The sequence below is a fragment of the Ischnura elegans genome, chromosome 4, assembly GCF_921293095.1.
Source record: "Ischnura elegans chromosome 4, ioIscEleg1.1, whole genome shotgun sequence".
NCBI classification, from domain to species: domain Eukaryota; kingdom Metazoa; phylum Arthropoda; class Insecta; order Odonata; family Coenagrionidae; genus Ischnura; species Ischnura elegans.
In genome coordinates, this window is record NC_060249.1 from 5,078,281 (window position 1) to 5,106,192 (window position 27,912).

Sequence of the window (27,912 nt, forward strand, 5' to 3'; positions counted from 1 at the left end):
GTACCCAAAGTCACCATAGCAAACACTGTTGAAGCTGAAGTGGAAGTTTATTTATCAGAAATGAATGCACCACCAAATTCCTTCCCTGGGAAATACTGGAAGACTTGTATCTCCTACCCAAGGCTTAAAGTATTAGCGAAGAGGTTTCTTGCCATACCACCATCCACTGTGTTCAGTGAAAGACATTTATTTCTGCAGGAAAAATATGTGATGTAAAATGCAATAGGCTTAATCCTGACAGAGTGAAGATGCTTTGCTTTCTGAGCAAAAATTTAAAGTCTGTAAAATGAGACTAAATTTGTGAGACATTATTGATAATGATAAAATATTATCTATAAAAGATGCATATTAAAGGAGATACTTTTATTTTAAATTTAAACATGAGTGCTAATATTCTAAAGTGATACCTATCATGCAACACCACTTTTCAGGTGTTAAGAAATTAGCTATTATATTTTAATTACATGGTGATGATATGAAAGATGCTTTTGTCAACCGACTCTTTCACAGAGTAATATTTTTTAAAGTGGTTTTCTTGTTGCCTGAAATTAAGTGTTATTTTTCTTGGAGCCTATGGCATCAGAATCGATGGAATCAGTATCGGTAGAATCGGAATCGAAATGTCAGAATCGGAATCGGGATCGGAATCGATAAAATTTTGGAATTGACCCATCACTAATATTTTCACATTGGAAAATTTAAACATTTAAAATTGAACATTTTTATGCAGGTTTTAGGAGTGATAATATTTACAATATTTTACAATTTTCCAATATTTCATAAATAACAATCCATTTTGGTTTCTTAGAAAAAAAAAGAACTCATCCACAGTATAAAAAACTTCACAAAGTAGTAAGGTTCTCAGTTTCCTATAAATTCCCCAAGGGGTCCAATATTCCTAATACTCTGAATTTTATGCAATTTTATTCCTTTATGGTATGGACCGACCATTGACGTGCCGTATATCATGGAACATGTATGTACCAAGATCTCCACGCAATAAAATATTATTATTATTATTACCATCACTGCAAAGATTTGTGTCTCTCGGTAAGACATGAAGTTTATCACTAGATCTAGTTTTGTAGCTAAGGTACTCATTATTTTTAACAAAAGAGTTTATACTTATTTCTATAAATACCAGAATGTTAAAGATAATAATGTAAAGATTTTTTGGTTTTTAAAGTGAATTCTGCATGATTCCCTATACGGTAACTGTAACATAGTTCGTAAAACCTTTTTTTTTTTTAATCTTAAAGATCTGTGAACTGTGATTACTATTAACCCAGAATATAATTCCGTACGAAATGAGGGACTGGAAATTGGCAGAATACAAACATTTAAGAATACTTATAGGGGTACTGGCCCTCATGTATCTAATTTGGAATATAACACAGGATAACTTTGATTTTAACCCTTTAATATGTGGACTCGATTTCATGGATTTGTCAACAACTGCACCAAGAAAACTTACATTATTTACAAAACAAAGATCCAAGTTCGCTAATTTCACATTTGGTTGAAAATGACAATTAAAATCAATACAAACTGACATCTTTAGGTTAATAGAGAGCGTATTTTCTTGAAGCCAGTCTTGAAGACTATGGGTTGTTCTAGTTATTTTTTCTTGCAGAGAAAGGTAGTTTTGGGCCTGTATTAATATACTGTTGTCATCAGCATACAGACCAGTTTTTACATCAGGAAGATTATCTGGCAATTCATTTACATACAAATTAAATAGGAAAGGCCCAAGGATTGAGCCTTGAGGGACACATTTTCAATCACAATTTTCGTGCTTGAGGAAAATGTTTTAATTGAGTTGGTACAGGCATCATAGCGAGAAATTTGCGTCATTTGTTTTCCGTCAGTTAGATATAATTTTATTCAATTGTTTGCAAGTCCAGTTATGCCATATTTTGTTAATCGTTCAAGCAACAGATCATGTTTTACTGTATTGAAAGCTTTTGTCAGGTCAATGTAGAGTCCCAAAGTTTGATTATTGTCATCCATACTGTTCAAAGTATCATTAAAAAACTCATGCAGTGCCTCAGTAGTTGACTTATTTTGTCTAAAGCCGAACTGTGAAGAAGTGATGGTAGCATTTTTGCCTAGAAAATTAATAAGACGCTTGAGCATAATTTTTTCAAAAATCATTGAGAAGCCTGAGAGAAGACTAATAGGTCTGTAATTGTCAGGATTTTTCTTTCCGCTTTTTTAAAAAGTGGATATAATATACTCGTTTTAAGCTGTTGGGGAAAATTACCCTCAAATTTAGATAGGTTGCCTAACTAGGTAAGTACAGAAGTTATGTATTTAGAGTATAACTCTCTTTTAAGTCTGCTCGGATGAATTATTTCAGAAGTTAGCCAACTATTCTTTTTTGAGCTACTATTATTTACTCAACATAATGTCTTCAGGAAAGTAGTCCCAAAAATATACTGATATTTACTTAGGAAAGCCTCGATTTTTGCTATGAATGAATCGGCATGGAAGATCTCCTCCATGTTTTCATTCTACAGCAAGAAATCAAACAGCAGTAATTGTTCATTGTTATAACACCGCTTATGCATCCAAAAGGTCTGTGGGTTGTTTATTAGATCACAGTTTGTTTCTACATTAATGGGTTTATGATATGAGAAACCAGGGTCAAAAATGTTAACTGAAAAATTACTTATTGCAATTTTGGTTATAATTTGATGCAAAACAGATTCTTTGTACTTTAATATTCTGGTGGGGGGCGTAATGAAGTGTGATAAGTTAAAACAGTTCAAAAGATTTACTACTTTCCAAACCTTGTGGCATCCTTCGTTTAAGAAATTGATGTCAATATCACCACATATTACCAAGGATTCTAGTTTTTTAGTACTGATTCAAGTAGAATCGTCAAATTGTGTACAAAAAGATTAATATCCCCAGTTGGTGAAAGATATATACAAACGACAACCACATTAAACGACGTCAACTTAACGATCAAGAATACGAGATGTTTGTCCGTAGGCATCACATTTTTAAGATTAATTGCTTGGGATGAAATACTGTTCCTAATTAATATACACGTTCCACCATTTTTCTGATCAGTTCTGCAGGAGTAATTCCCAAAATAAAAACCAGAAACAAAAGCAAAGTTAATCTCATCCAGCTTCAACCAATGTTCCATTACACAGCAAGCGATAGCGGGTGGAATACATAAAAGCTCTTTAAAAGGATGAATGATAAAACATAATTTGGCATTCTCTCACCTGATGTTACATGTAACTCAAATAAAAGAGATGGCTATTCATCCCACTTCTTCTGTAACATGCTGACTGTTGATGGATGCCAATCGATCTAGCTTGGTGAAACCATTCACTTCTTCATTCTTTGGCATCCTCAACTGCTGCTTTTTCAATGGCAACTCTTCGAACTAAAATATTAGGCTGCGTAGATGATGATATGTCATATTTCTTTGCTATTTCTTTTTGTGAAAGTTACGACTATGGTCCACGTGATTAAGAATTATCATCTTCACTTCGTTATCGAGCTATTTCTCTCAAAATTGTACTTTTTTCACTTCATTGGCAGCCAGAAACGAAGACATTTTCCTGAGCCAACCACAACAGTCGTGAACAGTCACCACACTGACCGTTGATTTTCTGGGGCCCAAATCCTAATGCTGCACTGCGTAAATTTAACAAGATAGGACGATAGGCAAATTGAATGTAAGGTAAATGTGCAAGCAACCATCAGTAATGTGAGTATTACTTTATTTATATTTTTAAATTAATTAAAGAGCAAGACAACATAGTAGGGATACTCGGGGAAGATTTGCAGAGCACAACAGTGGCCCTAAGGTGGGCAGTTTTGCACTGCACCACCAACAGCACATGTTCACAACTTTAAGTCTTCTCTCTTCGGCTGCAAGTGCAACCCTTTACCCCCCTTGTTTGGAAGCATGATGCCACACTAACATGCCTGGCTTCAGAGATAGGAATCTGCTAACTACTTAGTGGCAAAACTGGTAACGCTAGTTTCAGCAATTCTATTCACAGTCTCCAAGCTAGCACGCCTACTTCCAAACCGCTCCATATTTTTGGCAAAATAGGTTCACTACCAATCACATCGTATTGAGTTCAAGTGGCTCGAAGCAACGAGTTTAATCACTTCGTCTCATTTCTTTCTGCTGCATTTAATTTGATTCCCGGATTCGAAGTCCCGGATTAGGGACCCTTCGAAGTGCTTCGGCGAAAAGTTGTCAAGTAGTCTTCGAAGTATGTTCACAGCAGCCTGCCTTGCGAACGTACCAGGTACGTTCACAGCAGTGCAAAGGGTTAAGTAGGAGTGTACGAAATACCCCGCACGACATTCCTGACATGTTAAACTACGAAGTATTGTCGATGCGATTTTTACGAATAGGCACATAAATAGGGGCATTATGTCAGTCGCGATATTTTTACTGAACTCCTACTTCCCTTAAATTCCCTCCGTGAGGTTTTAGGCGAACACTTTCTTTCCAAATTTGCACTATCACTTACGATTTCACACTTGATGGACCACAGTCGGAAGCGCTGATTTTTTTAGCTACTTACGCTGGCGTAACTAGTTTTGTTGACAAATATTTCGCCGTAGTTCATATAAACGAATGCCATTTGCTCCTGGGGACCGAGCTGAGGTTCGTAATTTCAAAACATTTCGTATAATCGAAACTTCGTACAATGGAATAGTGCCTTGTATTTAGCATACGCTTTTCGCCGGGACAGCAATATCACTTCGTATAATCGAAAACTTCGTAAAATCCTGCTTCGTATAATCGAGAGTTTACTGTAGTTCATACACTGAATCTCTCTACGTTCAAACCGCTTTCATAATTCCAGATTGGTAGAAGTTTGTGGTTTTACTGTGACAATTTTTTTGAAGTGACTTTGTCTTCCAAAGTGCATCTCAAGCAGAAAATTACATTACAGGCCGAACAAGAGATAGTGACAAAACATTATGAGGGTGCTCCGTTGAGCACTTTATCACGTGAGTACGGTTATTTGCAGTCAACTGTATTGACGACAATCAAAGAGAAAGAGCGGCTAAGAGAAATGAAAGTGTTTGACGAATCCAATACTCTGCAAAAAGGAAGAGAGTTGGTTGCTGAAATGGAGAGTACCTCTTATATAAAGTCAAGTGCAGGAGGAGGAAGACTTACTAATAGGTCAAAAAAATTTATTAAAAAACTGCACGAAATATTTTTAAATTATGAAAGTAGAAACACAAATAAGCCACTGAACCTATAAATTAATCAGTCAAATTCATTGTATATTATTGACGCTATTATTGTGGCCCTTCAATGTTCAGGGAGAAAACTCAGAATCGAAGATCAACCTTGTATCACGGATATGATACCGTTCATTATTTGAAATGCCGAATTTAATTTCAATTGAGCTCAGGGTTCCCACTCTACTTGAGTAATAAAATTCACGGCTTTTTCCAGGTTTTCACGGTTATTTTTTAGATTTTGCACGGTTTTTTTCAGGTTTTCACGGTCCGTTAATAAGTCAACAATAAGAAAATCACTGGCCGTATATGAACAGAAAATTAACGTACGCGACAAACGCCGTGAATGTTAACGCCGCAATGAAAAGTGATATCTGTTATGACTTGATCTATCGTTTGCAAAATTCAGGGCCGACAAAAGGACCAGCCCAACCGCGCTCTTGCCTGGACGCCGAATACCCTTCGGACCTGCTTCCGTCCGGACACCCGAGGGCCTTTTTTAATTCCTCGCCGAGAGATTGTTTTTTGCGCACGTTGTTATTACTGCACAGTGGCCGAATTTCCCCTACCCCAATCTTTCTTATTTAACGGAAAATATTTTATTTAAATTGTTTATAGAATATAATAAATTGATTCTTTCTTATTTAACGGAAAATATTTTATGAAAATTGTTTATAGAACATAATAAATCGAAAAACAATTTCATACACCGTATTAGCTCAAATCTAAGACTACCCTCCTTTTTTGGAACTCCACTAGGGGAATTTTTTTTTTCCTAATAACGAAACGATAATAAAATGAATGCGGAAAAACGATCAATGCTTTATTTTTTTGCTAGGTTGCCTATGTCCCAGGAAACGCAGGATTTTGGCGAGTAATTAAGATATTCATTAAAGGTTTCAAACAATATTTTAGATAATAACAGGAATAGTAGTACTTTATCAAGACACAAAGGTCATATTGTTGATTCGACCCATATCTCTTTCAAAATTCTGAAGGAAAACGCCACCTCACTAAAAAAAGTTTGCTCTCCACTCGGCATTTACACTGCTATTATGGATTTCAGTCTGATGTAAAAATTCTTATCCATCAAACACCATTTCCAGTACACGTATTCACGAGAGCAATGTGCATGTTGTGCCTAAAACAACCGCATTCGCCGGCGCAGTGACTGGTTGTGAGATAGATGACGAAGGCCAAAAATAGTCTATTACTTGAATTGTTCCTGTCTAATGAATATATTTTAAATATAATTCAGGTAGTGTTGTGTTACTTTCCCACGGCACTGAGCTTCTCCCAATGGTAGTTCCATCCCTTGGGAAGATTCCAACTATGTGCTTGTCGTTATTAGCCATAAATGACACATTGTATTTATTTCGTCTCATTTTCGTCAAACGATGGATGCGGGAAAATTATGCGTCGGAACCGCAATTATCAAACGATCAATGCGAGAAACGATACTTCGGGGAACGATAGATGCGGGAAAAAATTACATTGTCTATAAGGAACTTTATTTGGGACCAGAAACGGCGAACGATCAATGCGGGAACGATAGATCGAGGTTCCACCGTATAACTTTTCTTTTGAAAGCGGCAGTGTAATGACTTCTTTTCTCTGCTATCGTAATACTCTGAAACCAAAACTGAATCGATTTCTCTAATCAGAGGCAAATCATGTTCCCTTCATACTTTTGCTCTGGAAAAAATGGAATGACTTTTGTAGCAGTTTATATCGCGACGGCATTGAGGCTTTAACGTTACAATCCTCGGCGGATCTAGGGAGGGGCACGGGGGCACATTCCCCCCAGACACTTAAAAAATATGCATTATTCTGAATACGGTCATATTATCATTGCGCTCGTTTTGTATCATGAGGTATCCTTGTGCCCCCCCCCCCCCCCCCCCCCCAGGAACAAAATCCTGGATACGGCTTTGCTTGTGCTCCCCCACTCCCCAGAAAGAAATCCTGGATCCGCCTCTGGTTAAAATTTAGGTAAATTGTAATCAATCACACAAACATTTTGTAAGTTGATCAAGCTCTAACTTGAATGGAGCCGAACCCAGGGTAAAGCAGGCGATCTCGCGGACACGGCAGAAGTGCACCCGGCGATTGATTGGCACGCACGCTTTACCTGCTGCCTAAAATGGCAATAGTTTTTCACTTAAACACAAAATTAAATAAGCTAAATTACAGTTCAGGTATTTTTGACGTTGATTTTTCGTTGTATAGCTATATATATTAGGTGACAAACTCTGGTATCCATAATTTTTCCTGACGAAAATTATGCAACCCGATTGACGTCGAGAATTTTGCATTCGATTGTAAGACGAACCCTCTTTTCTGCAGGAGTTAGGAGGAAAAAATACCTTGTCTTAGATAGGTGCAATTAGGTAAATTTAATTCACTTGGTTTGAAATATATAAAGACATAAAAAATACCTGCTGAAACATGTTATTTTCACTTTCACTTTACTTTATTACTCGTCAAATATTTCCACACAAACTTTCCGGTTGCGACGTAAAACTGGCAAGTCCCAGGTCGACGCATGCGAAAATCGTGTAATGCTGTGTTGCCATAAGCGGAAATTTTCTCTCGTTTTCAGGCCGCAACGCGCGAGAATTAGTTACGTCGCGCCGAAAGCTCGCTGTCGCCCGGTTCAAACTCAGGGAGCGTTATGTCCACTAGTGATGGGTCGATCATGAACGATTCGATCAAAAAGATTGAATCACTAGGTGAATCAAATGACTCATGATTCATTTCGTTAAACAAGTCGATCATCAATCATCAATCACTCCGAATTCCGGTATCATATCAATCATCCCGGTTTCCGGTTTATTTCAAAATTTGGAACGATCGGTGCTTGATCTCTTTTCGACAGGGCAGAAATAGTTGTGAGAAAATTAAATACTATGTTATACAGAACTGAATACTTGTGTAATCTTTTTCTTATATGTTTTCCAACAGTTATAAGTATTAATAACACCAATACACGTAAAAGGAAAATATTAAGATGACTCTTAAATTGTAGGAGAACGTTAAGAAGTAGAAGTTAAAGCTGTTAACATTTTACTGTGCCGTTAATAAAATTATCCTGCAGATCAGATTCATGGGTGTGGTGTACTTAGTGTTATATTTTGAGATATATAGTTAGAAATTCTTCTATTAGTGTTAAGAAACTGTGGCAGTTTTGCCTTCCCAAATATTTTCATGACACCACTTCCTTCATTTTTGCAATGTAATTTACTGATCTAGTAAATCACAATCAAAATAGTATATGAAATGATAATATGGATAGCAATCAGCGTTACCAATGATCTTCGCAGATGAGGCAGTATTTATTCGATTATTCAAAGTGATTTATTACATCCATTGATTGAGTCTTTTCGATCTTGATTCCTTTTGAGTCTTTTCGATCATGATTCCCTTGAGTCTTTTCAATCATGACTCCTTTGAGTCTTTTCGATCTTGATTCATTTGAGTATTTTCGATCATATTGATTGAATCAATTGATTGAATCATTTATGTGACTCGAGTCAAAATGATTGAATCACCAAAATGATCAACTTTGCCCATCACTAATGTCCACAGCGAATAGCAGGTTGTCAAGGTTAGCGGTCTTCCAATCAGAGGATTGAGGGTGTTGAATATACGTTCAAATTTTTCGACACAAATGCCATCTAGATTTAGTTTCGAAAGCGGTCGCTGCAGCCAGTGGGAAGCCTAATTGGATGGAAGGGGGACTTAGGAGTGACCGAGGGAGGGGAAACCAAGCCAGTCGAGGAAAGTAAACAAGCTGATGAGAAGTGGTGTCATATTTCAGGAGGGGGGGAGAGAAAAGGCCTGCCCTGGGGAAAGATGTTTTTTTTTCTTCAGGCAACATTCGTTCCCACGCTTTTCTGACCCATGCGATGATGCTCGCCACAATGAATAGAAGTGCGCTGGCTACGAACGAAGTTGAAAATTTCTGGGAAGGTATTATTATCAAGATTGAGAGATTTTTAAGGTTTAAGGACGAAATTCACGACTTTTTCCATGTTTTTTCACGGTAGACGAAATTCACGGCTAATTCACGGTTTTAAGGTTTTCACGGTTGAGTGGGAACCCTGGAGCTGTAATTGTGTTATGTGGCACGTAGAAATTATGGATGAACAGAAGAATATTGTGGCCATTTAAGTGATCAATTATCCTCCATCAACTGAAGAGGTACCTTCCACGTGCGTCGTACCTTCTTCGTCTCATATCAGATTGAATCTGAAGTATATCCCAGGACCATAAAAATTTGGCCCCAACATCAAATTAGATTTGAACTATGCATTTCAAAGTACTTTAGATTATAAATACAGTCAGATCTGGATTTAAGGTTTTCGCATTCAATGTTTTTCGGCATTTAGCGTTTATTTTTTGGGGTCCCAATTCATTCCCTAAGCGAGCAATGTAAACATTATCCTCATTTAGTGCTTCTGCATTCTGTGTTTTTCCACATTTAAGGTCGTAAAAACTAGTCCCGCACAAGATATTTTGCCCAATTAAATGTTTTTTCATTATGGTTCATTCAAATGACTATCAAAATATTTGAATTTCTGTTCAACAATAAGAAAATTCTCATGAAATTTTAGCATGAGTCGATTGAATCTACCCGTGAATACTTTGTCAGCATTCTCTCACGAATGTGGCGCTGGGACTTTCAACTTGCAAGCGGGTTATTTGTCCCAAAATCATCAGTTCAGACCTCTTAAAGCAATGCAGGGTGAAATACAGAATAACCCAGTTAAAAGTTGATTCCATTACAAATAATTTAGTAATAAAATATGTAGTGGATGTAACATATTTAAACAATTTTGGCCGTATTCATAGTTTCCTTAGTAAGCTACTAACGCCTAAGTAGCGTTCTAAGTAGTAGCATACTAGCAAAATGGTATTCATAGATCGTTAGTAAGGGCTACTAAGCTTAGTATGCTACTATCTTAGTAGCCGGTTCTTAGTCGCCCTCCGGCCTTGTCTAAGGGAGCTACTAAATATGGCGGACCGTTGTGGATGATCGAACTCCGGTTTTATTTGTATAATGTTATAGAGTTTTTACGCACTTGTGCCAAAATGGAATACGAGAATCCATTCTTCAAGTAAGGCAGGCCATGTATGTAGTGTAATTGTTGACAGGAATTGAAAGTTTTTTGTAGCTGCGAGGAAGCTACGACTTGCAGTGAACTTGTGCTTCTAGTGTAAGTGAACACAATTTGTACATTCAATGCACCCCTAAGTGAATTGATTGCATAAAGACTATTAAAATTAAAGAGTGAAGCAACAAGTGAAGTGATCTGTGAGTGTATGAGCTTCGACAAAATAATTTATTCCTTCCATACTGGTTTAATCATTTCGATCAAAGGTATCTACTAGCTTTTGCGAAGGGGGTATGTTTCATATTTGAAGCAGTTGTTCTTTAGGGATACAGCAAATGCTTATAAATTTTCATTCGTTTGTACGCTTATAAGTTGTGTTTGAATTTAATGCTTATTCTAGTCACTTCATCGTGAGCTTTCTCCATTGTTTACATTTCGTGTATTTCGTTGCGCTGTTGTTTTTGTTTTGGTTACGACTCGAGTGATAGTGGAGAGTGAGATTGGAAGTTTGTTGATGTTACAATTTCTGGTTTAAAAATTTGTTTCGGCCTATTTATTTCATTGTCTACGTAATGGTAATGTGAAATAACATCAACTGATTCTAAATCATTAGTGATGAGTGGGAAGTGAGATGTGAAGAATTCTTTCGAACGTCAACGAGTGCAAATTCTTTTGGTGTGTGCAGAGTGACTGGAAAACTGATTATCACGTTTTACTACAGTTACATTTTAGTGTTTTAAATTAAGTGTGAGTCAAGCTTTTCATTGAACCAGTTGATTTGGAATGTACAGATTATAAGTGTCATAAAGACAGCTCGTGAAATGTGAAGTGAAATGTTGTGTGCGTTGTAGTGCTATTTGTGATATGATCTGCAATAAATAAGTGAAACAAGTTACGTTAATTATGCTTTGTTTTTTACATTAACCACCTCTAATAAACTATATGCCGTATATTTCCGCACGCTGTCAATATTTGAAACATTTAAATGTAGCGAAGCAGATTTTTGTTTCCTTGACTAACATTTGAGGAGTTGCAATCATATGTTACTAATTGCTCGCACGTAGGTGTTTGTAATAATGAATATGTTTGATTCACACATTTATCTTAACGTTATTTTCTTAGTGATTCATTTCTGCATTGTAAAACTTTTCGTTTCTACTCTGACATTGAGGTGTATCTCTGCTTTCCGATTACAAATGTGTATAATACTGACGTTGCTAGTTATGTTTTTCCATACTAATCATGCATACACTAATGGAAACAAATATCGGAAGTGCAAAAAATATCTAATGTATATGATCAATGAATACACGGCCGTTTGTACAACAATAACTGCATCTCAAACATACAAATGCTTTGGTATTACCCATAAATCTACTCTTTCCCAATGGTATTGCATAATTTTTGTGTACAGCAATCAAAAAATATGTCTGCGATGCGATATCACATCGAATTATCCACTATGAAGTAAAAATTTCATTGCATTTTGCTGAATCAATTGCTTTTGTTGGAAAGTTTTACGAATTTTCCGCGCCGCGGAGGAGTCAGATGCAGTGTTGTCAAGCGTAGCCTAGCGGGTTGAACCCAAATCGCTACCAAGTATCGGCTGCCGAGCTGGCTAGTAGCATACTAAGTTAGTAGCTCATAGTAGCTCACGCAATAGAATCCATGAATACCATATCTTAGTAGGCGACTAAAAGGTCTTAGTAGCCAACTAAGATAGTCGCCCTACTAGCGTGTTTTAGCGGAAATCTATGAATACGGCCGTTTATGTTTAACTTTTCCGTTTGCTGAAATAGATTTTTGCATCAATATAACCAATCAAAATATAGTTTTAACCTAATGTTTAAATTAACTTTGAACTATAGCACGAATTACAAACAGATAAACCACCCGTAAATTAATCGCGAACTCGAACCATCGCATCCTGTTCATCGAGTGTAAATGTTCAAATGAACAAGAAATCAAAATGAATGCGAGATCCCAATGAACAGCCAGAGGAAACAAATGGCCTCCAAAAAAAGAATGCCGTCCGAGGAATAAATACCCTCCAAAAAAAGAACGCCGTCCAAGAAAAGAATACCCTCCGCAAAATGAACGCAGTGGGGAAAAGAATGGCCTCCGCAAAATGAATACCCTGATAAAAAGAGCGGCTAAAACGAACTTAATATTTTGAATGCCCATTCGTAATATTTGGGCATTCAAACCGTTCAGCAGTTATCCTGTTCTTTTTTGTGGATTGAGGGGAATGGTATGGAAAGAAGGGGAGGGGCTCAGTCATCTGTGGCGCACTTCGATGGCCTTGGATGAACTGCATCTTGCACGCCATCTGTTGTAGCCACCATGCACTTGATGCAGTGAGCTGCAGTTCAAAATTCCTATTGGTGAGCATACCTGATGGACCGAATATGCCGAACCTGTGCAGTGCAGTCATGAACAGAGAACTGGGAATTTTAGGGAACTGTTCATTTTACAACCGGTTCATTACAGTGAACATTTCGTTTTGGCAGTTTGGTTCTTTTTGACCCATCTCTAGTCTGCGCGTGCCAGACCTTGAAACATGATTCACATATCGAATTTGATCAGTCAATCGTAGTTCTATCATCAAGATTGAGATATTTTTAAGGTTTCATGGCCAAGTTCACAGCTTATTCACAGTTTTAACATGGATCCGCCCAAAATATTTATTTTGAGATTAATAATTATGAGCAAGAAGTATATTACTCAATCAAAATTCTTGAGACACAGGAATTAGTAGAGGACATTGATTTACTGATTGAACAAGTAATGATAATGATTTTGATGAAGTAATATACTTCTTGCTCATGATAATTCTATTAGATCTGGATTGCGTGATTTAGTAACCTTTCTCTATAATTTTCTATATACCCCACCACCCAGAAATTTCTCTATACCCCACCACCATGCACATTTCTGAGCTTGTGAATCGCATGTATTCCATTTTTCTGTTGGAATTTTAATCTTTCAAATCTCTTAAACACCCAAGTCAGGGTGATACATTGGTACAGGACAAGGAAACATGATTGATGGGGGGAGATGATTAGACCAAGGACACTTAAGATGGACTAGCAACGAAGTCAACTTTGAACAGTTTTGAACACACTCACTGGTCCCTCCCATGAATGCAATGAAACATCTAGATGGCAGACATCTATGAGACAGCCAAATGCCGACGGACAGTGTGAAAGTGGGGATGAAACTACAAACCATCGAATGCTATGCAAGTGGACAGGGCATGAGAAGACTACATATGTACAGGCACCTGGGCTCACCTTTTTATGGAGCCCAATGACATTTGTACATATACCCATTAAGGAGCAGCTTGCCTTCAGCAAGGACATTGGTCTTCACATGTGATCACTGGCTGCCACAATGGATGCCCAAGTCTCAATGCACCTACCCCACAATTAATCTAACGTTGCAATGTGGAAATTAGTCATCCTCATTTTACATTGGAGTAATCTCAGGTGTGATTCTACAGTATGGTTGGAAAAATCTATGACACTCTTGCACTCTCTCTTGCACTTCCCATCAAGAAATACTCAATTGTACACTTAAACCAAGTAATACAGCAACAAATATGTACTTTTATAATGGCAATATCTTTTGACTGTCATACGTGAGAGAGTTACCCCACTGAGATTGGAGACTAACGTCACGGCCAACCTCAACCTCACCTGATAGACTCCATCGCCCCTCACCACAGGGACACACTTGCCCAGCATGAAGAAGTACGAGTGGAACACATTGGTGAAGCAGATGTCATGGGCAGTCAGGGACCAGCGCATCTTGTCACGGCTCCACAGCTGACGAAAGCCCAAAGTCCCTGAGGAGGTAATGAAAGAGAGAAGCTAGTGTCAGCATGACCACATCACATCACTCCATGGCACCACACTTAGGTGCACAAGAGAGAGACGGCACTCAAAAGCAATGAGTGAAGGGCGACATAGGCGAAGTGTGAATATCCTTAGCAATCACAATTCGGGCACTGAGCAGGCCTAAACCATGTGAGGAATTCTCACACCAGAGGAATGATTGGCAACTGATAAAGAGGATGAAGTGGACCAATGTAATGGCATCCAGCATCATCACAGTCTCAGTGTTCCTTTTCACGCATATGTCACACCTGTACATATAGTACTTCTCTCGTGAAAATCACAGGAAACATTTCCAAAAGGGTAAGCAGGGAGGGAATACCTACTGAAAACTGCCTAACGTGGAAGAATAAGAGATAGGTTACCGGACAAGGTGGAGGAAGCATTTACAATTTCTTGATCCCATTTGCAGGTATACATGACCTAGATCTGATGGAGTGTGGACAGACAGCCCTGATTTGGTAGTAATGCAATTTTTCCACTGAGTGTGAAGAGGGTCGGCCATCAATACATTCGTAGGAGTAAGAGCCAGGGGCGTAGCACAGAATTTCGATGCCATGAGTGGACATAGCAGTTGCTACCCCATTCCCCCTAAAGAAGAAGTCATGATAGTAGGCGAAGGAATTAATTCTCCAATTCCATTTCTTCGTCTGGGTGTAACATTGAATTTGTAATGAAGCCAAACTTTTTACTAAATTTATTTTTGAGTTTCCATTCTTATTTTAAATGCTGTCAATTTCATTATTACAGTTCTTCTTAAATGAAACAATTTTCAGTACAAAAATAATAAATGTTTTTTATTTTTTTACAATTTCTGTGATATAATACAGTAAGCAATTAATGAAACGGCATAAGTGGTACAAGAATACATTCATAAATTATACGTAAGAATGCCTTTAAGATTTAAAATGTCTGTTTCCTCACTTTGACTATGGCAAATTTGTTAATTGCTTCATCAAAACTAATCCTGCTGGCAATGCTGTTTGTAATCGATAAAATCACAAGATTTGATATTCAAGAATCACAGTACATAGTCACGTATTGCATCATAGTTGAACGAAAGTGAGATTTTATTAATTTTAATTTAGAAAAACTTCTCTTAAATGAAGCAATAGAAACATACACAGCCAGGTAATATTACAGTAAAACCTCTATGTGGTGAACCTCTTTACATCGTAAACCTCCCCAACGATCCCGTCAGATTTACAAGTAAAATTATAGGCAAACCTATAGTGAACCTCCATCTTGTAAAACCCCCACATATCATACCAACGAGACACCCCCGAGACGGCCTAGCTACCTCCGCAAATCGTACCAAGATGATTAAAGACCATTAACACAGCCACGATTGCATACATGGAATGAAATTATCAGCAATATACGCTTCACACTTTTTTTTTCTCGTACACCTTTATTATGCTGTAATTTTCATCTTAATCATTAGTTATGGCCATTTTGTTCCATATGAGAGCATACCTAACAGTAAATAAGAGAAAAGGTATCCAACTATTCTAATCATTTTAAGTGACTGTTGAATTAAGAGAGATCACATCCTTTTTTCTTGAATCATAGTAAAAATCATGCGATAGCGCTCCCTTTCTTTAGTTATTAAGTAATAAATATATGTTCACTAATGCATGCATTTTTATTTAAACACATAAATATAATGGTTTAAAAGACAGTAGTACCTTTCATTTCCAAAGGATATGAAAAAATGGTGCCTACCACTAAAACCTCTCTATAGTGAACCTCCATACATCAGATAGCCCAAATTTTGGTCCCATCCATTATGATACAAAGAGATTTTACTGTATAAGACTAAAAATATATTGGGTAAAGCATCAGAAAGTTGAACTGAAGAAACTGCAGGACTGTCCATTGCTCAGAGTCCTCAGGGTTATGTAGAACTGCAATTAAGTTTCGCCTGAGATGGATGACCTCTTCTACCAAACCCCTTGAGCTCAATTTGTTAAAATATTCAGTTAAATTAGGTGTCAAGTCATGCAAATTTTTACTAGGGGTGTGAATAATATTCTTTGCTTTGAGGATGGCAATTTTTGAAGAAATTATCTCCATCGATGATAAATGCTGAGCCAGTTCTTCACAAAAGCAGTCCAAACATTCGAACATGGCCGGCCAGAGATCTTGAGTCAGTGTGAGTCCCTCGCTTTCTAAACAGCTGTCTTTTTCCTGCTTTTTCTTACTTTGCTCTGCAATCCATTGAGATGTTCATCTCCTGGCATACTTCTATTGCATACTTAACAGAATTCTCTACCAGTTCATCTGGAGTCTCTCATAGAAATGATAGAAAATACCTAAGCTTCTTGACACTTTTTTCCAAACCCATTCCACAAATTTGCAGATATGTTTGGCCAGCATTTACAACTAATACAAAAAGGAGAAGTCACAAACATTTGTAAACAATACTTGAGCCAATCCTCTCTTATCAATATTTTTTGAGGGGTTGGTAAGAGCTTCGATGGCAACAATCATTTCTGGGAACTACTCCATCACTGACTTCACAGCATCATCAGGTCAGGAGTCCCACCTAACAAAATGCCAAAATATTTTGCTTCTTTAATATCACTGACCTTTCCCTTGAGCTATAACCTTGTCGCAGTGGAAACACTTGCGCGTTTGTATACATTCATATTTGTCCCCTAGAGCTGCACTGGTGGGATTACTGGTATGGTATGGTATTTGGAGGAGGCGACCGACAGCTGAGGTCATTTGCGCCACGAGGGAAGGGTGTGGAAGGAAGGGTGGAGAGAAACCCGGCGTCGGCGTTAGCCTGCTCTTAACGAGAGGCGCAAAGGGGACCACGGCTTAACGTCCCATCCGACGGACGGAGTGTTGCGCTTGGAATGTCCTCCACAAAACACTCAAGCAGGGATCGGGCAGTCTCTGAAAATTCTCTGCCACTGCCGTGATTTGAACCAGAGCCCACCGGGTGGGAAGCCAACACTCTAGCCACCACACCAGCCCGATCCCCTGGTGGGATTACTTCTAGATTTTTCCTCGTAGGGCCACCCATGCCAGATCAGTTAAAGGGTAAGAGCCTCACCAAAGGCAGTACATGTGATGGTGTCACGTAAAAAACACTATTGGAATGGAAGTGGAAAACCCTACCAACTATCTCTTCCCTCAAAAAAGAAAGACCAAGAAGATGGAGAAGAAGAGAGCAATAAACTTAGGGACGTGGAATGTGAGGACATGGATGAGGGTGGGGAAACTACAAAATATCAAAACGGACATGGGTAAAGGGATGATGTATATCTTAGGGTTATGCAAAGTGAGGTGGAAGGATGGTGGGGACTATTGGAGTGATTGGTATGGGGTAATATGTATGTAGTAGTGGGGAAGAATATCAACAAGGGGTTGCTTTAGAATGAAACAGGAATATGGGTAAGCGTGTGGTAGGAATATATCAGGTAAGTGATAGAATACTTGTGGTAGAAATCTAGGCGTGACCCACCAACCTTGTGGTAGTTCAAGTATATATTCCCACTAGTAATCATAGGGAGAAAGAAGTAGATGAGGTGTATGAACAGCTTGAGGAAATAATTAGAGAAACTCCGGATAGGAAAATCTAGTAGTGATGGGGGACTGGAATGCCTCAGTCGGGGAAGGGAGGGATGGAAACGAAATAGGAGAAAGTGGATTAGGACTTCAGAACGACAGGGGTGAGAAAGCAGCTGAATTTTGCAGGAGAAACAAGTTATTCATCACAAACACGAGGTTCAATCATCATAAAGAACGAAAGTACATGTGGAAAAGCCCAGGGGATGTGGGGAGATATCAGATACTCTACATTATAGTAGAACAGAGATTTAGGAATATGTAGTATGAAAAACTCGAGCAGCTTTGCTGATGCGGATTCAGACCATAACCTAGTGATCATGAAATGCTACATACGATTCAAAAACTTATAAAAGTTAGGAAGGCGAGGAAATCGAATGCAGAAGCTTTAAAGGAGAGTATGAGGAGAGAATAGCAGGAACTTGTGGAAAACAGCATCCGGGAGATTGATAGTGCACAGACTGTAGAGGAAAGATGGGATAACATTAAAATGTGAGTAGTCAAAGTGGCTGAGAAGTCATTTGGCTACATAGACAGTAGAAGGATAGAGAAGTCATGGATTAGGGAGGCGATGGTAACATAAATGGAGGAGAGAAGGAAGAGGAAGAACGTGGACATGAAGCAGGGCAAAAGAATGTATGTATAAGGAACTAAATAATCGATTATGGCATGAACTAAGAGGGCAAGGGAGGCTTGATGGAAAAGACAGTGTGCAGAAATGGAAAAGTTTCAAAGGGAAGGAGAGGTAGGTGGGTCATATGCCAATGTTAAGTCATTATTGGGTGGAAAAATAGGACAAACCATGTCTACAATTAAAGCCAAAGATGGAAGGATACTAACCAAGTGAGAAGAGGTACAGATTAGATGGAAGGAATGCATGAAGGATACGTACGACGGAATGAACAGACCGGAGAGATTGACTTTAAAGGAGAAAAGTGCAGTGGAGGAGGATAATCTTGGGACGGGGTTTTTAGATGCGGAAATCGATGGAGCACTTTGTGATATGAAGGCTAGGAAAGCAGTGGGCGTGGACAATATGCCGTGTGAGCTTCTGAAGAATCAAAGGAGGGGTGGTAAGGTTTTTCGATCTAGCAAGCAGGATCTATGAGGAGGGATGTTGGCTGGAGGAACGTTCTAATTCCACCACCAAAAAAGAAGACAGCTGTAGAATGCAGAAATTATAAGACTCTTAGCCCATTATCGCACGCTGCACAAGTGGCACATACTGAGGATATTAAACAGATGAATGGATGTGAGAGCAAACGAGTAATTGGGTGAAGATTGGTTGTGTTTCAGAAAAGTCAACTCAAAATGCAAGAGCAATAATGAGGTCCCTGGTGGAAAGGAACCTAGATTATGACCAGGATGTGCAGTCATGATTTGCGGGTTTCAAAAGAGCATTTGATGTGCTGGAACAGGTATAGATTAGGGATGGACAGATCCCAGATTTTTTTCGGATTCGGATCCTTGATTTTCGGAGCCGGTGCATTCGGATCGGATATTTTTGGATCCAAATGCATTTTCAAATTCCTGCTTTTAAACGAAGTAATTATTCAAGTTTATTCTGGGTACATACAATCAAAGGAATGCTTTTTAGATTTTTATACACATTTTAATATTTTCACGAATTAAAAATCATTAACATAGGCTTTCAAGTTGTTTTTTTGAAAACATCTTTATATACTCAGGACCTTAACTGTTACGCTTGGGTTTGGAAATGAAAATAGGAAAAATCTTCAGATAAACCACTGACCAGTGGCATAGAGACAGGGGAACGTCCGGGGGGTCCGGACCCCCCAATATATAGATACGCAATTACTTTCCTTCATCAAAGGAAACAAAATATTGAAAAATCATGAATTTACAACAGATTTCTTTGAAAAATGAAGTTTTGAAGTTTGTGAAGGGTGTCAAAATTAGTTTGAAACTCTCTACTTTGTACCTTGTTCTTTAAAAATTTCCCCCCCTAACTAAATTCCTGGCTACCCCACTGCCATCAACAGAATTCAAATTTTCCTCACGCATGTTTTCCCCAAATTTTGTCACTTTCTCATTGCATACCGACTTGTGTTACACCTAAAAATGCTTCAGTATGGTGAGGTGAATTTAGTACTTCCTTACGATAATTTCACGCCACAGTGCACACACATGGCATACATTGGTTACTCATATCTCAATAGAAATATTTCTACACAATGAAGGACATTTTTATCGGTATATCATTAAATTAAATGGCAACTACACAATTAGCAGTATTTATAACAGCATTAACGTCACGTGCGACGAGGTGCTCGACCGCTCAGCATAAGGAAGGGGTGGGCAGCAGAAGCGCGTATATAGGGGAGGTGGATAGGAAGGAGCGCACTCCCTCTGTATTTTGAGCAACGAGGCTACAAATGAGGGAGTCAAGGACGAACAAGTCAGATCTTGCTTCAGTTCCAATCAGTCTCTACTTGTTTAAGGGGTTTAAGCTGCGCTTGTTTCTTTGAAAATTGTTTTGTTTGGACAATGTTGCATATTAGTACAGTATAATTGTAAATAGAAAACTTAATGGCAATCAATAAGGGCTGAAAAATAAACAGAAATATTGTCAGGAATGCGTAGCGTTTGGTCTAATTCTACTGTAAATCTCGTGCATGTCATCTAATTGTCGAAGCTATCAAGACATCTTCAGGTCCAGAAAGTCACTCACCTAGCATTCGCCATCTAGAAATGGAGAATTGAAGCAGGTAGGTCAAAAAAGGTCATTTGTTGAGACGGGGTAGGGATGAAACACACTTCAATTGTTCTCGTGTAATTTGATATTTTCCTTAGAAGACAATGATTTATGGTCTGTGTGATTTCGGAAACTAAAAAACAACAGAGGCACGGGCTGATGGACGGCCGAGGGTGGTTTTCTGAAATCTGCGACGTAGTTACTTTTGACGTGGTTATTATCCAGGGTTCCCACTCTATCTGAATAATGAAATTCACGGCTTTTTCCAGGTTTTCACGGTTATTTTTCAGGTTTTCACGGTTTTTTTCAGGTTTTCACGGTCTCACTTTCGCTAAATTCACGGTCCCTTAATAAGCCAACAATAAGAAAATCACTAGCCGTATATCAACAGAAAATTAACATACGCGACAAACGGCCGTGAATGTTAACGCCGCAATGAAAAGTGATATCTGTTATGACGTGATCTATCGTTTGCAAAATTCAGGCCCGACAAAAGGACCAGCCCAACCACGCTCTTGCCTGGACGCCGAATACCTTCTTCCGTCCGGACACCCGAGGTTCTTTTTTAATTCCTCGCCGAGAGATTGTCTTTTGCGCACGTTGTTATTACTGCACAGTAACCGAATTTCCCCCACCCCAATATTTCTTATTTAACGGAAAATATTTTATTTAAATTGTTTATAGAATATAATACATCGATTCTTTCTTATTTAACGGAAAATATTTCATGAAAATTGTTAATAGAACATAATAAATCGAAAAACAATTTCATACACCGTATTAGCACGAATCTAAGACGAACACGATTCTAAGACTACCCTCCTTTTTTGGAACTCCACTAGGGGAAAATTTTTCTTTCCTAATAACGATACGATTATAAAATGAATGCGGAAAAATGATCAATGCTTTATTTTTTGCTAGGTTGCCTATGTCCCAGGAAACGCAGGATTTTGGCGACTAATTAAGATATTCCTTAAAGGTTTCAAACAATATTTTAGATAATAACAGGAATAGTAGTACTTCATCAAGACACATAGGTCATATTGTTGATTCGACCCATATCTCTTTCAAAATTCTGAAGGAAAACGCCACCTCTCTAAAAAAAATGTTTGCTCTCCACTCGGCATTTACACTGCTATTATGGATTTCAGTCAGATGTAAAAATTCTTATCCATCAAACACCATTTCCAGTACACGTATTCACGAGAGCAACGTGCATGTTGTGCCTAAAACAACCGCATTCGCCGGCGCAGTGACTGGTTGTGAGATGGATGACGAAGGCCAAAAATAGTCTATTACTTGAATGTTCCTGTCTAATGAATATATTTTTAATATAATTGAGGTAGTGTGTAAAGCGTGAACAATGTTGCGTTAATCGTCTGCGGCACGCCCACCTGGATCTTCGCCTTCACATCTCTACTTGTTTTCTCCAGGTAGGTCATGTGCTAGCGGACAACCCAAGGCGCTCAGCAATATTCACGCACATCTAGCCCGGATTCTTTTCTTCATGTTCAATTATTTTCAGTCCATCTCTTAAAGTTCTCAACAGTTTCTTTGGAGGGGCCATGGTCAGAAGACGAATAAAATTAAACTAGTGAAAATGAAACCTGACTTTATTAAACCCACATGGAAAACACTCGGTGGTTCGAAGTCCAGCCACCCTGGAAAGTAGGGAACCACTCGTACGAGGTGAAGTTCGGAACTGATGCTATCGCGTACAGGGGTACGCAGAGCATACTGCAGAGGGCGAAGCGTGACCATATGACTGCGCCATGAAATTTTCTACCCTAAAGATACCCATTCTTTTCTAATTAGCGTAGCGCCAGATGAGCAGATGAATTCGGATTGTTCGTAGGGAGAAACAAAAATCCTGAGAAGATATCCCTTCGTCAGTAACTCTGACAAGTGAGACTTATAGTATAGCTCGTAAATTGATAACTGATAACAACCTGATATCATGTTTTCGGAACAAAAAGCCGAATTAACTGCCGAGAAGCTCAGCTACGAGGATATCGCGTTTCTCCAAAAATCACCATCGTATTTTTCCATCTATTTCCTTGCTTAAAATACGTCGTGTTTGGTCTCGTTTTTTTTAACGTGCAAATACTAACATTTCAATCTATTAAAAGCATAATAGCAATTGCTGAATATAACTGTTAGATACCTTTTGGGCTAATAGGTGACTCATGAAGCAGTTGACCTCCAGGAACAGGGAACTTGAAGGAGTTAGGCTGAAAAAGGTCAGTGGGTGAGAAGAGGGGGGAGCGCGAAACACGTTTCTATTGTTCTCGTGTAACTCGATATTTTTTTCGAAGCTAAGGTCTTCGTAATACGATCCCTGTGCGAGCTGGGACCTTTTTTTTATTTTGAAGAAGAGGAAAGCGTCAGAAGGGGGGAGGCGAATGCTGAATGGAGGGGGATAAAGGTTCTTGGGAAATGCACTAATGTTACTTTCCCATGGCACTGAGCTTCTCCAAATGGTAGTTCCATCTCTTGGGGAAGATTCCTACCATGTACTTGTCGTTATTAGCCATAAATGACACATCGTATTTATTTCGTCTAATTTTCGTCAAACGATGGATGCAGGAAATTCTGCGTCGGAACCGCGATCTTCAAACGATCAGTGCGAGAAACGATAGATGCGGGAAAAAATTACATTGTCTATAAGTAATTTATTTGGGACCAGAAAGGCAAACGATCAATGCGGGAACGATAGATCGAGGTTCCACCATAAACTTTCTTTTGAAAGCGGCAGTGTAATGACTTCTTTCCCTGCTATCGTAATACTCTGAAACCAAAACTGAATCGATCTCTCTAATCAGAGGCAAATCATGTTCCCTTCTTACCGTTGCTCTGGGAAAAATGGAACGACTTTGTAGCAGTTTATATCGCGACGGCATTGAGGCTTTAACGACACAAACAAACAGCATTACCTTAGATAGCACAAAGCGAAGGAACTGGATCACCACCGACAGTAAATAACTCCACACAAACTTTCCGGTTGCGACGTAAAACTGGCAAGTCCCAGGTCGACGCATGCGAAAATTGTGTAATGCTGTGTTGCCATAAGCGGAAATCTTCTCTCGTTTTCAGGGGCTTAAAGGCCGCAACGCGCCAGAATTAGTAACGTCGCGCCGAAAGCTCCCTGTCACCTGGTTCAAACGCAGGGAGCGTAGTGTCCACAGCGCATGGCAGGTTGTCATGGCTAGCGGTCTTCCAGTCACAGGATTGAGGGTGTTGAATAAACGTTCAAATTTTTCGACACAAAGGTCATCTAGATTTAGTTTCGAAAGTGGTCGCTGCAGCCAGTGGGAAGCCTAATTGGGTGGAAGGGGGACTAAGCAGTGACCGAGGGAGGGGAAACCAAGCCAGTCGAGGAAAGTAAACAAGCTGATGAGAAGTGGTGTCATATTTCAGGAGGGGGGGAGAGAAAAGGCCTGCCCTGGGGAAAGATGTTTTTTTTTCTTCAGGCAACATTCGTTCCCACGCTTATCTGACCCATGCGATGATGCTCGCCACAATGAATAGAAGTGCGCTGGCTACGAACGAAGTTGAAAATTTCTGGGAAGGTATTATTATCAAGATTGAGAGATTTTTAAGGTTTAAGGACGAAATTCACGGCTTTTTCCATGTTTTTTCACGGTAGACGAAATTCACGGCTTTTTCCAGGTTTTTTCACGGTAGACGAAATTCACGGCTAATTCACGGTTTTAAGGTTTTCACGGTTGAGTGGGAACCCTGTTATCCTATGACGCTGAGATTCTCCCGATGATTGTTCAATCTCTTGGGAAGAGTCACACTATGTGCCAGTCGTATTTTGCCTTTTTTATTTCCAACGGCTGGAATTATGCAACGTAACCTCTGCGATAGCTTTCACACAAAACGGATCATGAGTAGGACAAGAATCGCATGCAACGGCGCATTTGAAGAGAGAATTGGAACTCTTTCCACTCTTATGGGCTGTTGCATTCACTGAAGCTATTATTTAGAAATTTCGGATCCAGATCCAATCTCTTCCATGACTTTGGATCCAATGTATACGATAAAGGGCAATATCCACGGATATTTGGATCCGAGGTATCCGATCCGACCTTCCCAGTATAGATAATGTAAATTCTTAAGAAAATAGGCATAGATACTGGATATGGGCGACACATTCTTACTAGATGTACATTAGGGTGGTACTTATCTTAAAAATTTTCGAATTTCTTTTCGGAAGCCTCCCCAGTTTTGTTCCATTTGGTGACAAAATAAATCATGAGCATTATTTTTGCAATCGGATGCCAGGAAAACATGCCGCAACGCACAAGTTTTGAAATTTTGGTATTTTTGGGTGTTTTTCGGACATAACTGAAGATGATATCACTCTCAGATTATTCTATCGCTTTTTTGTCTTCTACAAGGGCTCATTAGACATTTGCGGAGTATTCCCTCATATTTCTTTCATTTCTGAAAGGAGCGCGCTCCCTCCCCTCTGTATTTCAAGCTACGAGGCTATGAGCGAAGGAGCACGGGAAGAACACGTCCGATCTTGCATGTGTCGTCGTTGCCTTCAAAGCGAAGGGGCAAAGGCACAGCAATGTCATATACGCAGTTTGCATTGCCTAAAGTTTCCAGTCCGTCTCGTCTTGTTTGAATGCACTTATGCTACGCTCGTTTCTTCCGAAATTGTCCTGTTTGGACTATTTTGAATATTAGTAGCCTTGTTTTAACCATAAATCTTTGTGTCAAACAAATAGAGCTTAAAAAACTTAAATTCTGTCAGATATGCGTCGCGTTAGATATCTTTCTTTTTTTGAACCTCGTGCGTGTCATACAATTATTGAAAGCTATCGAGATATCTTCGGGCTCAGTAGATGACTCTCCTAGCATTTGGCCTCCATAAACTGGGAGATCGATTAAGGTCAGTTGGTGAGACGGGGTAGGGATGACTAACGTTTCCATTGTTCCCCTGTAACTTGATGTTTTCCTATTTTCCTGTGGGGTCTCGGAAAGGAAAAAAACGGCAGAGGCATTGGCTGATGGAGGGCCGGGTGTGTTTCTGTTAAATCTACGACGTGGTTATTATCGTACGGCGCTGAGATTGCCCCGATTGTTGTCCAAGCTCTTGGGAAGGTTCATGCTATGTGCCTATCGTGTTTTGCCTTAAAATTTTCCACGGCTGCAATTCTATTGCAATACTCCTGCAAGAGCATTTAAACAAAATTCTTCGTGAATAGGACAAGCATCGTAGAGGAACGGCGTATGCGAAGAGAGGATCGGAACTCTTTCTACTCCCTCTTATGCCGCTATTACCGCCGCAGTTATCAAAATTTCCTCTTTCAAATAATATTGAAAGAGGAAAGTTCGATAACTGTCGAAATTCCAGGCATACGTCTGCAACACCGCGCGATATATTAAAAAAAATGCTGCAAAATTTTTTTTCTTCATATCTCCGATGCTCAAAATATGGGTGCGCCTCTTACACGTGTGCACCTCTTACACACGCTTATACGGTATTTGTTGATCAGTGCAACTAGTACGTGTAGACAGAGACTGAGAAGCACAGGGAAGAGGGTAAGAATCGACTGAGGTCTTGATTTAACAATTACTGAAGTTGAAGCAGTTCAACTTGGAACGCAGTAGGAGCAGATGGCTGTGTATATTAGGGTGGTGCGAAAAAACTCAAGTTCCAAATTTCGTGTTGTAATAGTGCGGAAAAGTTGCGATACGTTAGTACAAGAAAAACAAAAAAAGAATTATTAAAATCGGACGTCATCTTCCGATCCCGCAAAGCACCTGAAAAAATGACAAAAATGAAAAAAATTGTTTTTTTTTTCGTTGTAAAAAAATTAAATAAAATTTATATATTTTAACGCTGTAGCAAAAAATGATTACAAATAGCATAAGTTATTATTTATATATGCATATTTATGGCTTTTAACTGTTATTACCGATCGCACAAGATCATTAAAAATGTATAAATTTTTCAATTTAGCCGGTTTTTCAGAGTTGTGTCATAATAACTTAAGGTAATATTTTAGTCTGAAATACATGTTTGATTATGCAGCTCTTCCTTTGTTTATATATGATTTAATAATATTTAAACAACCCAGAACTCACCGCAGAGAGGTTGCCGCACTTTGAGTTCTACCCACACCCTCCATCCATCCAACCAATGAGGGTTACTGCTTCTACGATATTTAATTTTTTTGTCCTTTTAAATTTTGACTTTTGAAAACTACTTTGTACTGCGATTTAGTGGTAAGGTCTGGCATAATGGACCTTGATTTGAATTAGCCCTAATAAATCCATCTCTGGATCGATAGCCACAAAGCTTAAGGGATGCCTCCGTTACCAATTTCACACACGGCTCCATTGCTTGCGTGTGATATGGGAAGTTATAATATTCCAATCTTGTTTATCGCCAGATTCAATGAAGGAATCTATTTCTTCATTAGTAATTATTCTCATAGGAAGAGGTGGAGTAGATAGTATGACTACATTCCAGTCAATCAATTCTATATGGTCAGTTATTTCGAAGTTCATGGTAGGAGTAATGAAGTTTACGATAGGTTTGCATTTTGGTTAAGTCTGTCTGGCTTTAAATACTCTTTTTAGCCCTAGCTCTCTAATGTGCCTTCTGTAATCAAAAACCATCGCCATCAATACATTCTCTTCGTGATCAAAGTTAGAGTTCCGTTCAATAGCAGGGAAAACTACTTTCTTTTAATATCCAGGTATGTATCGAGAGGTTTCCTTTGCTCTGTTCACACGAGCCATCTAGCATGTGAAAATAGTCCAGTATCCCGGTTTGCTAATTCATTTGGAAAGTCGGCACTTGTGATTGCTTGACTAATACCAATAAGGTATCTTTGGTCCTTGCTCAAAATTTATCGATCAACTGGTAGAATTTCACTTTCAATTGTTTGGAAATGCAGTTTGGAAGCTTTCCACAACCATTCATATTAGTCCAATTGGCCCAACAAATGATTTTTGGCCACTTGTTTCACCATCTAAATACTGAAAAATATGACAAAAGTAATTCAATGAAATGAAGTAACCCAACTGCTCACTGCAGCGGGTGTCATTGGTGTTTTACGAGCTTTCTAATGGTGCAACCTTTCCATCTAATGTTGATGTTCGTGCCATCACAGCAAACTAACTATAAGAACTCTAATGATACTCCTTGATCAGAGAGATAAGATAGTATGGAGACCACTAAATCTTTAGCAGACCCGGAGCTTGGAGAAACATAACTCAAATACACAAAAGCCGGTTCTTTTATTAGAGAATGGTGTTCCGCTATAACTGTCCGACAGTACTCCTTCGATTCAATCATTTCTATTACTATGGTATTGTCTACCCTTCCGTCAAAGTATAACCC

The 27,912-nt window shown here is 38.8% G+C and overlaps 1 protein-coding gene across 1 annotated transcript in view; it reads right to left on the reverse strand.

Moving 5' to 3' along the window:
- The window catches only part of LOC124157012 (tafazzin), a 56,535-nt gene that overhangs the window by 21,437 nt on the left and 7,186 nt on the right, over window positions 1-27,912 (reverse strand). The window contains exon 3 of the mRNA XM_046531477.1: window positions 14,054-14,202. Coding sequence (XP_046387433.1) covers window positions 14,054-14,202 — 149 coding nt within the window. The remainder of the gene's footprint in view (window positions 1-14,053; window positions 14,203-27,912) is intronic.